General features: G+C 39.9%; 2 protein-coding genes across 4 annotated transcripts in view; both read right to left on the bottom strand.

The window, feature by feature from the left end:
* tcte1 (t-complex-associated-testis-expressed 1) overlaps window positions 1–5,020 on the bottom strand; it is a 9,240-nt gene extending 4,220 nt beyond the window's left edge. The window contains exons 1-5 of one of the 2 annotated variants that reach the window (XM_005921523.2): window positions 4,924–5,020; window positions 3,411–3,541; window positions 3,196–3,321; window positions 2,753–3,090; window positions 1,128–1,577 (exon numbers count right to left, since the gene is read on the bottom strand). In XM_005921523.2, coding sequence (XP_005921585.1) covers window positions 1,128–1,577; window positions 2,753–3,090; window positions 3,196–3,321; window positions 3,411–3,507 — 1,011 coding nt within the window. In that variant the 5' untranslated portion in view covers window positions 3,508–3,541; window positions 4,924–5,020. Of the gene's footprint in view, window positions 1–1,127; window positions 1,578–2,752; window positions 3,322–3,410; window positions 3,542–4,923 lie in introns of both variants that reach the window. The other variant, XM_005921522.2, reaches the window with a different exon arrangement.
* A 2,910-nt stretch (window positions 5,021–7,930) lies between these two features.
* On the bottom strand, window positions 7,931–15,434 carry rnf8 (ring finger protein 8, E3 ubiquitin protein ligase). Of its 2 annotated transcripts, none has more exons than XM_005921526.3 (10): window positions 15,197–15,434; window positions 14,848–14,976; window positions 12,312–12,766; window positions 11,999–12,206; window positions 10,941–11,003; window positions 10,738–10,827; window positions 10,540–10,647; window positions 10,215–10,419; window positions 10,057–10,092; window positions 7,931–9,084 (listed from the first exon to the last, which is right to left on the bottom strand). In XM_005921526.3, exons 1-10 carry the CDS (start codon window positions 15,320–15,322, stop codon window positions 8,864–8,866), a joined length of 1,641 nt encoding a protein of 546 aa, XP_005921588.1. In that variant the 5' UTR covers window positions 15,323–15,434; the 3' UTR covers window positions 7,931–8,863. The 2 variants fall into 2 exon arrangements, with proteins under 2 accessions (XP_005921588.1, XP_014188835.1); XM_014333349.2 differs by having other exon boundaries at window positions 8,981–9,084; window positions 10,208–10,419.
* Between the last annotated feature and the right edge of the window lie 240 nt (window positions 15,435–15,674).

Here is a 15,674-nt window from a genome sequence, read left to right as displayed (position 1 = left end):
TAATAATAATAATAATAATATCTTTGCAACTACAAATTATTTTCTTTCTTTTTCTAAAATCAATTATCAGTTTTATTAACTTATTGATATATTGTTTATGAGCCATGTTGACTAAATTAAAATAGCTTCTTTGGTCTAAACAGCAGTCAAAACTAATTAAAGAAGAAATAATATCACAGAATAAAAAAACGCATACACTTTAGTAGCTCGGACAGATGGATGTTTTCAACGCTATCCTTAATTGTTGCTGAGTAAAGTTCTAATAAATGAATAATCAGTTAATTATCAGTTAATTATTTTACACATGAAATTACATGAAAAGATATGATGTGGTCTTTACAAGCCTACGATGGCAATAGCCTCCTACATGGCATAGAGGACCTAGAGGGCGAGATGAAGAGAAGGGCACTATGCAAATAAAATCATTTTGCATCTACTTCTAGACAATAAGAAGAAATGTATCAACTGAATGTCTGAATTTAAAGGAAACTATTCAAATGTCTTAATTCTTATGCAAAGACGCCCAATTTGTCCATAAAATGTTATGTTTGTTAATGGTCTTTTAAGGATTCACTTTCTTGGTGGCACTTGCTTCCAGATTCAAAATACAACGTAGTTAAATCAAAAGAGAAACTTGGATGTGCATGTGAAAAGAAGGAAAGTTTTGAAGTCTAACCTTAAAATTAAAGAGTGTGTCTGTCGCCTGATACACTATATTGCCAAGTCTTCAAGATATGAAGGGGCATGGTCATTCAGGACTTTGTATGTACTTTGTATGTGCGGACAAGGATTTTAAATTCACTTCTGGATTGAATTAACTAACAAGGCAGAAACACAATCTTTCTATTCCTGTTAGTGCTTTCTTGAATATAGGGCTGTAGGGTTTTAATGTAGATTTTATCTTTGTCAACACAAATTTCATAGGATGGTTAGGGTGCAGAATTTATACATTTTGGATAAAATGTATTCTGCAGTCCGGAGGAATGCAATCCGTTTTCTTTCAATAATAAAACAGCCACATAATAAGGAATTACAATAGACTTCTTTTTCAGCATCTTTCTGAGACAGCATGTTTCTAATTTTAGCAGTTTTCCTTGCTGCGAAAAGTAGACTTATTTCTCTCTTACCTCACCCAGTGTGTTGCAGGAGAGATTGATGCTCTTCAGGGTGTTATTCTGTGCTAACATACTAGACAGGGAAAGCACAGTAAGCCAAGTTACCCCATTGGCTCCCAGTTGCAGGTGAAGTAGGGTTTTGTTGTTCAACAAGGCCTTACAAATAGCCTGACCACCCTCATCCTTCAGACGGTTCAGACATAGGTTGAGGGACACAAGAGTTGTGTTCTTGGACAAGGCATGAGCTATAGCCTTGGCCCCAGGGCCGCCAATATTGTTGTCATACAGGTTAAGGATCTCCAGCTTGCTCTTTGTGAGCAATTTGCCGATGGCTCTGGCTCCGCTGTCTCCAATCACGTTGTGAGAAAAATCTAGAGTGCGCAGGGAGGGGTGGTCTAAAAGGTATTTCACCAACAAACGACACTTTTTATCTTCAAGGTGGCTTAGATGGAGCCTAAAGAGCTGAGGAAACAGTAAGAACCTGTGATGGGTCTTTCCAAGCAACACACAAAAAATAACATGCTTACACATCAGCACCACACGATCAGATAAGTAATGTTTTATGGGTAAACATTGAAAAATTAATCAGGACACCCTCAGAATATGCTTGCCTTCATTTTTAGTGCTACAGGCTCTCAAAGTACAAAGTGGATGCTGGAAATTTGGCACTTTTTAGATCGGATTAAAATTTATTTTTTGGGGGGGATGTACCATCATAGCATTGTGTTTCTGTTGGATAAGTAGAAGAAAAACGGATGGAATAGATGTTCGGATAGACTTAAAAACTGACTATCCATACATACATCCATACATAAAAACAGTTAAAAACTATAATAAGATCAAATTTTTATCAGCTTTTTTGTTCAGCAAAATTTCTTCTATAATCAACTTTGAGCATCAGTATTGGAATATGAAATAGATAGAACTTGGTTATTCAGTCAGAAGAGTAGCAGCTCTGAGTAGAGCTGCTACTCTTCCACATTGAAAGTCCAGGTCAGGGGCTTCTGGCATCTGATTAGGATACCTAATGGATGCAGGTAAGGTATTTAGGTGTGCACTAGTAGAAGAAGGTGCCAGGGCAGACCCATTACTCACATGAGAGATTACATTTCTTGGCCTGCTTAAGAATGCCTTGGTGTCCGCCCAGATGAGCTCTGAGCGTCTCTGCTAAGACTTCTGCCCCCCGCAGCCAGAACCCAGATAAAAATTAATGGATAGATTGCAAGTATTAAAATATTACAATATTACACAAAATACATTTTTGCATTTTTTTCTGCAGAACTCTTGACATATCCTTTGATGTTGATGCTCAAAGTTGGTCACAGAAAAACAACTGCAATGAGCAACAAGTAGATTTTGACTCCTGAGTGCAACACTTGTCCTGGGTTTTAAAACTGATATTTTGCTGTAGCTTTTTGAGCTTTTTTGTTCCAAAAATATCCTGCAGCTATCCTGCAGCATCAAAATGCTGGAAAACAAAATAAGGTGCCAAATTTCAACCCAATCCCACTCCTGTTATTTGAGGGCTTGAAAAAACTTACATAGAATGGGGATTTATTTCTGCACGAAGTCGGGCGGGAGCTTTTTTCACATGGGATATCTGGAATGGGTACTATGTAATTTAATGCAATACTTACCTTTAATGTCTTACAGGACTTAAGTGCCTTGGCAAGGGACTCACAGTCCCAGTTGGTCATCTCAAACATGCTCCATTCAAAGTTCATACCACATGATTTGACTTTGTACACCAAGTGCAGCTCTTCCAGGTTTGTAAGCTTGTCAAGCAAGATCCTAAAGTCAAAGTGGTCCATACCAGATTTATCATCATCATTTGCAAGTGTCAGCTCTGATGCTTGCTCCTCATCCTCCGTCTGCGGCTCCTTGACAGGTGGCAGAAGCTGAGCAATGTTTAGCTTCTTGATGTGGTCTTTACAAAGCGTGACCATGTCTAGAACTGTCTTTGGCTCTGTTATGCCTGGAACGAAAAGTTCAATGATGTTCTCCAGCTGCCTTTCAAAAAACATTCGTTTCCAGCTTTCGCCGTAATTAGAGACGTCACAAACTTTCCACTTCTGCTCACAGCATCGCTTCCAGTAAACGCCATCTGGGAAAACATTGGCTGCGAAATGCAGAGGCAGGGAAAGGGACACTCTGTTCTGAATGAAGTCCTTCTCACTGGATGTAAGCTCTTCATATATTGGCCTTTCTGCAACAAGTATACATTTTGCAATTAAGTTCCAGCTTTATTACAAGTGAGATTATAAACTTCTGGATAATAGCGATACTAAAAACCACCTTCAAAGTTGTTCACTATGCACTGGAGAGAGAGGTTTGACAAACTGGACACTGTAGCCAGTGACCAGTCTAGATCTTCAGCAATGATCCTCCTCATGTTACTGCAATCTTCACTTTGGATAAGATTAGCCCTGGAGGATAAAGAGAGGCATTATAATATAGAGATACGGCACTTAAGTGAAATGTATGGGGAAAATACAGTGCTGTATTTGGCCCCTTCCTTATTTCTAACTTTTTTTGCATATTTGTAACATTTACATATTTTGGAACATCAAACTAAGTTTAACATTAGACAAAGATAGCCTGAGTAAATACAAAATGTAGTTTTTAAATGATCATTTCATTTATTAAGGGAAAAAGCTATTTAAATCTATCTGGCCCATCACCTTACAAATAGCCTGGTGATGTGAAAAATCTAATACCTGGTTATGCAACCCTTGGAAGCAAGAACTATAATGAAGCATTTGCAGTAACTGGCAATGAGTCTTTCACATCAGTGTGGATAAATTTGGACCCTAATTTTGGATGAATATTTTCCCAAAAGTCTTGGGGATCATCAAGGTATTTTTTGGCAAATGCGAGACGAGCCTTTGTGTCGTTTTTGTTAGCGGGGGTTTTCTCCTTGGAACTCTTGGAATGAGTCGTCACTGTCCTCTTGGAGTAACTTTGCTATGGCGGCAACTCCTGGGAAGGTTCATCGCCATTCCGAGTTTTGTCTATTTGTGGATAATGGCTCTCACCATGGTTTGTTGGAGTCCCAAAGCCTTAGAAACTGCTTTGTCATTGACTGATAGATCTCAATGACTTTGTTTCTCAACAGCTTTTTTCAACCGTGGCATGGTGTGTTACTTTTTGTGGTCTTTTAGTCTACTACAATGATCACTGCAGTGATCAGTCCTGGGTGTGAATAGAAAATTGAACTCAGCTTTCTGAAAATGTGGTTAAAATAATAATTTAACAAACGGGGTGGCAGGCAGGCCAGGTAGGTTCAAATAGCTTTCCCCCCTAAATAAAATAATAATTTATGAACTGCATCAGCTTAATTTAAATTCAGTTAACGAACTCACTTACTTTGATTACATTTTGCGATTACGTGCAGTTTTTATTTCCTAACAATGTTCGAATAAAGTTATTACAGTAATTTTACAAAATAAGTGCCAGAAGTGGACTAAAAAAATAAATAAATAAATAATGAATAATAAAAAAGAATAAGTCAATAAATAAATCACACATTTAAAGTTTCCTTCATAGACAGATATTATATTTTCAATTGTAGTTATATGGTGAGTCTAACTAGCTCAGCTATTGGGCTATTGAGTTGCTTTTGAAGTTGGGCAGAAGTTGCTAGCTTCTGACCAATACGGTATCTTACATAGTTAGCTTAAGAGCATGTAGTCCCACCACTGTTATAGCTATCGAAGAAAAACTTCTTCACGGAGCTATTTAATATTTGTTTTATGTCATTCAGTTAGATATACACAGCCTAATCCTTGTCGTATACATGCTAACATACCTGCAGTACTGGTTTAGAGTTCATCTGTTCCCATGGGAACGGAACGCAGTGAGTTTACTTTAAAGTCTCTGGGAAATTTGAGTTTTTACTCTGAATGTTGACCGATACCTCGATGTACGTATAAACGTAATGTTTATACTGTTTACTGCTGTGTTTAGGAGACAAAAAATAAATAAATACAAAATTTAGTAAGACACATGGAAATACGCATTTCACATGGAAATCATTTTCATTTTTGTGAGTCACCGGTTCGGGAAAACAAATTTCCGAGTTTCATGAAATGAAACAGTTTTTCTTAAATACACAAGACAGACAATGACAAGCTATAGTATTACTACTACCACTACTACTACTACTAATATTAATATTAATAATAATAACAATGAGCTGTAGAAAGAGAAGAAGAGTACAATCATAAGTTGCTTAATTTGGGAATCAAAGCTATCTGGAACAAATCGCATGTTTAAATAACATCCAGTATTTATACAACCACAGCTTTATTTTCACAGAGAAACGAGTGCTTTGTGTTTAGGTTTGCATCTGAGGAAGCAGTGATCATGCTGTGAAACACTCAGATGCCACCAAACTGCCAGATGGACCTTGGGTCTGGACCATGGGCCTTTTGGAAAAGAGCACACTGGAGTGGATCCATCTGTCTCACAAGCAACACAAAACAGGCGCAAGGCTACTGTGTAGGAGGTGAGAAATCTGTAAATACTACCTTAAGAGACTCATGGTTGTTATTAAGCAAAACATCATTTAAAGCCAAGTTATTTTATATGGATAGAGATGGAGTCACAAATTTTAGAGTCGGCTGTAGGAGCTGAGAGAATGAGATGTTTGAATTTGACACCACTGTTATCACATAAGCCACAAATTACACTTAGAGCATTTTTTCATAGTCTGAAAAGCATTGTAGCATAGTAAAGACGGAACGAGAGTGTGTAGACTTGCTGCTTTGATGCAGTGGAAAGATGTAACACTTAATTTCATACATTTGTGTGAATCTTTGCTTTAAAATGCCCAAATCAAATACCAAGTAGATGCAGGATAAATTTGTTCCTTGAATTAATCATCTGTGGACTTCATCAGCTTTCATCAGTTGTGTAACATTCAAGCATGGATGAAAGCAGGTACATGATGCTGCAATCCTGACTCTGCTCCCCATATGCTTGGGCAGAGAGAGCGTGACTGAGTAACAGTTAGATAGCTGTTACTGGCATCGTGAGGTTGCTTCCAGGAGTCGGATGGAGGCTCGGATGGAGGAACGAGAGGCTCCAACTGTAGCCCCGAGGCAGTCCATCACTGTCGTCCTCGTGTAACGCGGTCTGACAGACACACGCGTCCCTCGTACTCCGGCTTTAATGGACTGGCGTGACATCAGGCATCCACAGCACAGAAGGCAAACTCACTCTGTGGGCTGCTGTCCCAGTGCTCTCTGTGGAGTGAATCACAGTGTTCGAAGGGAGGGGTTGTCACTGCACCACATAAGAGGTGCACATGTTTACTGATCAAAGTGGCATCTCTGATGTTTTGGCATGAAGCAAACAAGAGAAATGGGAAAAACCAACCAGCTATTCAACCCTACTGTTTGCCAGAGGTATCGAATCAGAAGATGCTAAAGAAAGAATAACATGCCTGGGTACTTTTACTTTTACTTTCTGGCAATGTAAGTATTTTATTTTTAAGATATAATAATAATTAATTTAAGAATGTGTGAATATTTACATTGAAATCAACCTTTTCCCCCCTAATAAATAGTGCAGCGCGGCAGGATATTTGCTTATACATCTTCCTGAATAATTGCTGTTTCTCAGGGATAATAAGTGATTAAGTTCAGGAGCATTAGATAGATGAAGTGATTATAGTGCAATTAAGACCTCAACCAAAGCCAGGCCATGGAGTTAACACAGGATCAAAGCTGTCTGTCTGCAGTCTGAGGACTGTGTGCATTAGCACCGGAGCAGCCGGTGCCATCTCTCTTTCATTTTCTTTCAGATCCCAAGGAGCTGTTGCATTAGTTACCAGGCAACAGAGCGTGTGTCTAATTACTAAAGGATAGAAGGATTTAGCAAAATAAAGTGCTTCTTTCCAAGATGGAAATCTATTTTTAAATGTGACGCCCACCGCTGGTAGATTTAGAACATTGTGAAGTAACTCATGATCTCATGATCTTTTTCAGATGACAGCTCTAATGGTCAAGGGGCATGATGACAATAAAGCCTTTTGGAAGTGGTGCCCTTTAAATATTGCCCTGTGCGCTTCAACAGCCCATGTAAACATCCTAATTTTAAAAAAAGAAACATAATCTCAGCAACTATGAATCATGCGAAGCTACTGAAAATTCCCACACTATGTTAAGACTTGAAGTCATTCAGTTGTTTGTTTATATGAGGCTGAAGCAGTGAGAGCTGAGGTAAACTGTGGAGTGCTGCCAGACTTTTCTGCAAGCCTCCCAGCTCCACAGCCTGTCTGCAAGGCAGGGCGACTCCCAGGTGACTCAGGGCATGAATTGAAGGCAGGGAGCCACAGAAAACAAATGACAGTATGTCGTTTTAAAAACATGTTGCCTTTATTTTTTCTAACACACTGAGACTTGTTAGTTTTGTTAACCTATTAAATGCAGGAGGATGTTTTCCAACTGAAGAACAAAAAGCTTAATGGATTTATGCTAGGTAACCAGCATTGATGTGCTTTAACCTCTTTTTCTTTTAATGGAAAAACAAACTGAACCAACAAAGCTGACGAAGGAGATTATGTTTGATCTCAACACTTCTATATAAGATTCAGTTTACTGGGGTTCAGTTAGCAGATCTTCTCCTGATTTCTAATCCCTGACTCACAGCCAGAAACCATGGCAGGCTATAATAAATGAGAGTAGCTCTGGAAAGTGTTACTATTACAGCATTACCACATTATAAACTGTGCTGCAGCCCATCAGCATAGAAATATTTCATCATAGGAGATTTATATCCATCCGTATATATCCATTCTCTTCCCCTTATCCAATTCAGGGTCACAGGGGGCTGGACTCTATCCCACTTGAAAGGCAGGGTCCTGATAGGTTGTCAGCCAATCCCGAGACTAACATAGAGAGACAGACCACCATTCACAGTCAGCCAATTAAGATAACATGCATTTCTTTGGACAGGGGGAAGAAGCCGGAGTACCCATAAAGAAGCCAGGCAGGCACAGAGGGACCATACAAGATGGATTTTTTAAAATAACTTAATAACTCCACAGTATTTTTTGTCATTATGTTGTGAATAGTTTTTTTTTTTTTTTTTTAATCTGAATGCTCCATCTGCCTATCACTTTGCTGCTGGACCACCTGAATTTCCCCAATGAGGGACAATAAGGGATATTTCTATTCTAATCTAATTAAACATCCCTTTTCCAAAGCATAAAAGAGCCACTAGATCCCCTTTTTCTGCCTTTATCTGCTTTTGATAACACAATAGTTGTCTGGTCATAAGGGACTGATGTTGCTGTGGTACCAGCTTTAAACATTTGTTGTTTAAACACATTGTTTGAACTCTGAAGCTGTTTGCGAATGTAACTTAACACCAAGGTGGCGACTTTCAAAACACAGCAGAATTTTTAGTTACCTGGGCCAGTAAATGTTAAAGAAGTAAAACGTGTATCACCAAACACACGCAGGATTTCTGTGCCACTGACAAAAGTTTGAATTCCCAGGTTTACTTGAAATATAAGGAAACACAAATTGAACTTGAAATGCATATGAATAAACTTTATTCATTTAGTTGAAAATAAAGACAACACAAATGATTATTTTACAAAAAAAATAACTAAACATAAACCTCCCTGGACCAAACTTTGCATCCTCTATCCTAAATGTCCCGGGAAAATTCCATGGAAAAGCGAAACTCAACAGCAGAAAAGTCTAATTCCATATTACAGCCCAGAGGAGAAAAAGGGGCTAATCCTCATCTTCATCAGAACTGTCATCAGAGTATCCGCTGTACGGAGAGCTGGACTCCAAATGGATGCTACTGTCCGTGTCCACAGACAACACGGAGCTGAGGCTGCTATCTATGGACACCATGCTGCTATCGCTGTTGCTGTCACTGTTGCTGTCGCTGTTGCTGTTGCTGCTACTGTCATCATCGGGGATCACCATCACCTCTGCAGATTCAGCTGCTGTGAAACACAAAAAGGCAAAAAGTTGCATTTTGCAAACATTTCACGAGGGACTCTCAAGCTCTTTGTCAGACTTTAAAAAGATGAGATCAGCATTGCTCTGTCTTTCAAATTGGAAACAAATCTGATGAAAACTAAAACCACCAACATCAGGACCAGACGATGCTCATTTTCACCACCACTATACCGCACATTAATACACTAACTCAACTATACATAATGTTGTAGCTCCTTCTGTAGGAAAGCTCAATTTTTTTTGCAATTTTAATACAGAGAAAATGCTTCATTGTGCTGCCATCTTGTGTTTGAAAAATCCACCTCTCCTCATCACAACCCCACCTGGTGCTATAGGGTGATGATTTGGGGTTGTTTTAGAGCTACGGGACCTGGACACCCTGCAGTCTTTGAGTCGACCATGAATCCTCCGTGTACCAAGGCAATCGAGAGTGAAATACGAAGCCATTTTTTGACAGCTAATGCTTGGCTGAAACTGAGTCATGCAACAAGCAATGATCACAAGCACAGCAGCAAACTACAACAAACTGTATCTGAAAAAGAACAATTAAGGTGCAATAGCCCAAAGTCCAAACCTAAACAACTGAAATGTTACAGTGGGACATTAAGAGAGTTTTGGATAAACAAATACCCACGAACCTCAATAAACTTAACAACACTGTAAAGAACAGTGGGTCAAAATTCCTCCACAACGTGAGAGACTTAAAGTCTTACAGAAAATGGTTACTTCAAGTTATTGCTGCTAAATGACTACAAGCTATAAGCTACTGAATCATGGGGGTACACTTAGTTTTTCATAGGACTGAACAAAGTTTTATTTTTCACTATGAACTAAAAAGTGACATCAGCATATAAATCCACAGACACCCACAGATGACACACTACTGAACTCCTCCCCGTTGAATAACCCGACCGACTCAACAGCATCAAAGAAACATTTCACTGCTTTCCACTGACCTGATCTGATGACTTCATGGTCAACAGCTCGCTTATCTGAAACAAGGAAAACTTACTCTGAGTGGTTTGTGTTTGTAAGTGAAAGCAGACGTCATAATGCCACGCATGCATCTCTGACTGTATTTGATGTAGGACACCACTGTTAACGCACCTCTCACCTTTCCTCTCAGAGATGAGGGTCTGCCGCCTCGCCTTCATGTCCAGGCTCAGGTTTTCCACCATACGGTCGATGCAGTTGTCCAGCGCCAGACAGCGGGTCTGAGACTGGATGGCCTGCCGGCAGATGGGACACTCATCTTTCTTTTTGCGCCACTGATTGATGCAGTAACAGCAGAAGCTATGAGCGCAGTTCAGAATGACGGCCTGCAGGGGATCAACCAAGGTGATGACATTTAGAGGCGTCTAGTATACAAATCAGCTCAAACACAAAACAACGTATAATAAGCTTCATAATAATTGCTTTTAAACTGTAATCAGCTCTACCTCAATGAAGAGCTCTGAGCAGATGATGCACTGAAGCTCATTCTCCAGCACTTCGGTCACTTGTGTAACTACTTCCTCTTTTTGGGCTCTTGCCTTTTCCTTTTCCTCCTGTAACAGATGAAATGGAGTGAAGCCTCGAAAGCAAAATCAGGTGGAAATATGTGAAGGGAAAAAAATAAACGCATTAATTAAATATACCTTTGTCACCTCCAACTCCTTGTTTTTGGCCAAGAGAATCTCTTCAAAGCCTTGTCGGGAGAGCGCAAGTTCACCTATCACTTTCTTTTGCTAAGGATTTGTGGAAAACAAATTCACATATTAAAATGTATTCTGCTTTACCAAAATGCAAGCACTCTAAATAATAACAGCTACTGCACACAAATTAGTTTGATCCGACATACTTCTTGCAGGGCCTCTTCAAGCTGCTTTTTTAAAAGCTCCTCTTGTTGCTGCGTTTTCTGCTCCTACAAGCATAAAAGGGTGAAAGAGAATATTTTGAGTTTTGCAATTATTTATGCAAAAATTGTATTCTTTGGATTATAGGTGCAAAAGTACTGGGCCTACACTGCTTAATCTTTGGTATTTGTGAAAGAATGGACCTTTCAAGAGAGCTCACTGAATTTGAGTGTGGTGCTATTGCAACAAGTCAAGTTGGATTTATTTGTACAGCACCATTCAGACACGAGGAAATTCAGAGCACTTTGCAGAGGAATAGAAAGACACATAAGCCCCCAATATGAATGCATACTCACATATAATCATGATAAAATATAATAACACTAATAACAGTGGGAAAAACATCCAAGACTAGTTTTTGTCCATCTGCTGTAGAACTGCTCATCACCATGAAACATGCTGAAAGCGTATCAGCATATCATCCCAATATCTGTGCATCTACTTTCACACAGAGCTGTATTTACCCTCTATGTGAGCGTAGAGGCCTCTATGTTCCTCAATGGATATGCCTCCACAGACCATCATGAACGCAACACCAAATCAGTTGTGCTAAACAATGTTACAGGCAGCACAACATTTTCCAGTGTCTATCATTCGAGCTTTGGGTGAACTGCTCTCATCCGTGAAAAGGAGAGACCTACCAGTTCTGGTATTCTATAGCTAATCCCAATCGGGCACCACAGCGCAGGGCAGTGAGCACAGCCCTCAGCGGAGGACGTCAGCCCCTCAGGCCACCCTTATGAGTCTGTTTCTGACTGTTTGGTCAGAGACACTCACACCAGAGGCCTGCTGGCTGTCAAATAACTAAAATTTAATGACAGATTTGATTTAAAATAGCATCTTACAAAGCAGTGCCAATCAAGCATGAACTGTCACTTGTAGGAGCTTTTAAAAAAAAGTAACAACAGGACAACAAACAGAGGCTATTTTTAAAATGGGTGCTAATGAAGGAACTCCTGTACATAAAAGACACTACAACAAAACAAAACAAAAAACAACTCGCCTCTAGCAGCCTTTTAGTCTCACTAAAAGACTTCTCTAATGTCTCCATCCTGTGCATTTTAGCTCTGAGTGTATCTAGTTGACCCCGCAGCTCCCTGACCTGCTCCTCTCTGAGCGGGTCAGCCTGTCGGGGCTCCCCCTCCAGGGAGGCGACCTGCCTCTGGGTGTTATCCACCTGCTCCCTTAAGAGCAGAATGTTCTGACTGTACCTGCAGACAATAAACAAGGAAAATAAAACTTCAGAGTAGTATTTTTCACTCATTCTTTTATTACTGGGTACATTTGTTTCTTATCTTGCTGTTACTCTGGCTTACATTTGCAAGTTGTCAAAGTCACGGGTAGCACTGGAGCCATCTGAAGGTCGTTCTGCTTGACGGTCATCTCTGCCAGGTCTGGTTCCCTCTGGCTTTATGTGACTGAGTCGCTGCTGACCTTTTAGCGGAGATAAAGGGCAGGGCACTGCCAAGGACTTGTCTGCAGAAGAGCAGCGGTAGAGTTTGGGCTTCGAGGTAGATGGCTCCACTTCTTCCATGGTCAATTTCCTCTTGGGCTTCTTGGATATGTGGGCAGATTTTGAAGTTACTCGCTCTACCAGTTTCTTTGCCAGGAAGCGTTTAATGTCTCTGAGGGGCTTCTGGACGACGACATAGTCAAACTCTGCTTTGTTTCCAATTACAGGAACTCCGAGCTGTATGGAGTCTCCGAGCCTGACCGGATGGGCTTCATCGGAAGGCAGACGAGTTCCATTCACCCAAACACCATTAAGACTCTAAGGAAAAAAAACAGAACCAATATAATACACTGGTACAGAAACATATTTAAAACTGAATTAACTTGAGAATTTAAATGTACTTTAAAGTCACAAATGCCCAAACTTAAGCTCAGACATATTGCCATTTGCTGGAAATAACAGGACTGTAAAAAGGCATTTATGGATAAATACAAACTCATCACACAGCTGAAAGGCCACACATGCAAATATTAAGTGACCCACTAAATTTCATGGACTTTGTAGCATCTGGTGTGACCCAGAGCCGTATCCCAGCTGGGAGACAGGAGTCATTTTCATGTGGTGGCATGACAGAGGTGGTCGACAGATGTCACGAAGGTAGTCCATGTGTCTTGTACGGGATGTTCGCACAACAAGCCTACACTACTTAAACATCCTGTCTCCAAGACATTTACACATGGTGGAGAGTAAACTGTTCAAGGATATTTCCTCACACCGAAACAATTTCAGGAGCCGTCTCAGCAGGTGATTCCACTCCTTCGTGTCCAGGACACTGAAACTCTTTTCAAACATGCAACATTTTACAATGATGTCATTCTGCCGTTCAGACTGTAGGTCATGTCCACGTTAACGTTCCCCACCACAGCTTCATTCAGAGACGCATACAAAAGGGATGGGCGACAGAGCAGTTACTAATTTTTGTACATGAGATTACCAAAGACTACATAGTTGAGTTCAGAAAGCAAAATGAAAGCAAGTATGAAAGACAGAGATTTATTCATGAACTGCACGCGGATAGGCTGAGGCTGAAATGGAACAAACCGACAGGTGTTACAACCGAGAGCTTACAGAGAGAAATTTTGGACTTTTTAAGCAGATCCCAGATAAAGACACTGAAATGAACCCATAACTGGAACTGGTATTTTTCCATTGTATTGTACACCACAGGATGTGTTGCATAAGTCAGTGCTAAAAATGAACACATTACTGATGCTTGTTGCACTTTTGATTCCCTACTGCAGAGAACTTCGAGTCAGTATCACCGCTGGATTTGAATTCTTCTCTCAAAAAGGAGAACTTTCAACACATAAGGAGGCATGCACAGAAGATGTTGGTCCTCTTTGAATCTAACTTCATACGTAAAAAGACATTCTTATTAATGAAGTTTATCAAATCCCACCTTAGTGCTGACAGTGAACCGGACTTTAACACACTTGTTAAAGGCCAAAACAGACTAGATTTCATTCACGAGTAAGGAAGAAAAAGACAAAACTGCAGATGAAGAAATTTACACTACAAGTAAAATACCATAGCATGGAAAGTTTGCATAAGGATGCACACTGTCTTAACAATCTTTGGGGAAATGTTCATTAAATAGTAATGATAAAATATTGGCAGTTTAACTTAATCTATTTCACATTTTCAATGCCTAACATCTAATGTGATTTGATGTTGCTGTTGAAGGTCCTGAACCTTTGGCCTTCTGCATTTTAGTATACCTCAGAACATAAAACAGTATATGATTAGTATGGTATTGATGTTCACCCTTCATCTCATGTTTCTAGAGTTATAAGGGTTTGAAACTTTTGCTATTTGTCTATGTATAATTTGTGGTATCTGTTGCACAGTTTGACTTGTTGCAATACTTATTTTGCCGTTATTATATAAAGATGTGCGTGACAGATAAATACCACGAAAAGATATACAGAATAACATAAACTTCCTACAACACAAATGGGCAAAATTGGCATTCCCTGACATCCTTTTTTTGTGATGAACACATAAATACATAAAAAAGTTGACAATGCTGATGCTCAACTGTATTTATGGCTTTATGTCACAGTAAACCAGACTGACTCAAAACTTCACCAAATGCCAACATAATACTGGTGGGTTTTAAAACATGAACCCATTCTTAGCTTTTAGATATTCGCAAACTAATTGGGTTTGGCATAATTTAGTAATATGCGCATCATGTTTTAATTTCGTGTGGCTCTATTTACTTTATCCACGTCAGCATGCCTCCCTTAGAGAAAGTGCTGCCCATCCCTGCACAGGACTTGTACCAAAGACCTCTAGCACAGCTGTAAAATATATTTCACAATAAAGCTCGTTGTCACCTTCTTGTCTGTCACTGTCCAGTGGCCGTCTTCACTTTGCCTGAAAGTGCAGTGCAGTCTGGAGATCATTAGGGGACAGGTGGGAGACAGTAGTTGGTAGGTTACATCCACACCACGTCCAATGGTGATCTGCACAGCCAAAAATAAACATGTTAGTTAACTCCAGTCTGCATCTCTCCGGTTTTATAAAAACAGACAGGGACACTCTTTAGCTTAAAACACTTCTTAATTATTAACCATAAATTGGGGGTAATGTTCCCCCAACATGTAAACTGGAATCTGCCGTGAACTTCAGCAAGCTTCATGTTAGTATAAATATAGCACGTTAGCTAACATTAGCAAGCTGCACCTCTGTGTTTTCGAACAAGCGAAGCCAGTCTGAGTTCCTCCCGACTCTCATCAGACAAAAAACCTCCGAGTCCGGATATTCATCGTCTTCAGCCGCACAGCAATCCGCCGCCGTCTCTTTATCCATCTTATCTCATTCTGTCAGCGGCCAAGTCGTCCGAAAGGACACCACTAGCTGCGCTGTTTCAGCTCCTCCGCCACATCCCGACATACTGGGAGAAACCGGAAGACATTTCGATTTCTTTCAAAATAAAGGCCACAGCTGTGCTTCAACGCTTATCTTTGGACAGCCCATGAATCACTTGGATCCCTCTAAAATCATTTAGTTTTTTTTTTTATTAATTCAAAATTTATTCAGCTTTTGCAGACCCAAAGTAGAAATATTACGGTGTCCATGAACATATTACAGTAGGGAGAAAACAAGACGTAGAGTTTTACGTGCGGGAAACGTTTCGTCACTCATTCAAGTAACTTCAATC

This window comes from Haplochromis burtoni, unplaced genomic scaffold, assembly GCF_018398535.1.
Source record: "Haplochromis burtoni strain Fernald_Lab_line unplaced genomic scaffold, NCSU_Asbu1 Contig_47, whole genome shotgun sequence".
NCBI classification, from domain to species: Eukaryota; Metazoa; Chordata; class Actinopteri; order Cichliformes; family Cichlidae; genus Haplochromis; species Haplochromis burtoni.
Note: the sequence above shows the minus strand (reverse complement) of the source record. Positions and strands in the feature narration are given on the sequence as shown.

Coding starts and splice junctions, on each gene's coding strand:
- rnf8 (XM_005921526.3), bottom strand. CDS start 15,322: ATGGATAAAGAGACGGCGGCGGATTGCTGTGCGGCTGAAGACGATGAA. Junction 14,977..15,196: donor GCTTGTTCGAAAACACAGAG/GTGCAGCTTGCT, acceptor TTGGCTGTGCAG/ATCACCATTGGACGTGGTGT. Junction 10,648..10,737: donor AGGAGTTGGAGGTGACAAAG/GTATATTTAATT, acceptor CATCTGTTACAG/GAGGAAAAGGAAAAGGCAAG.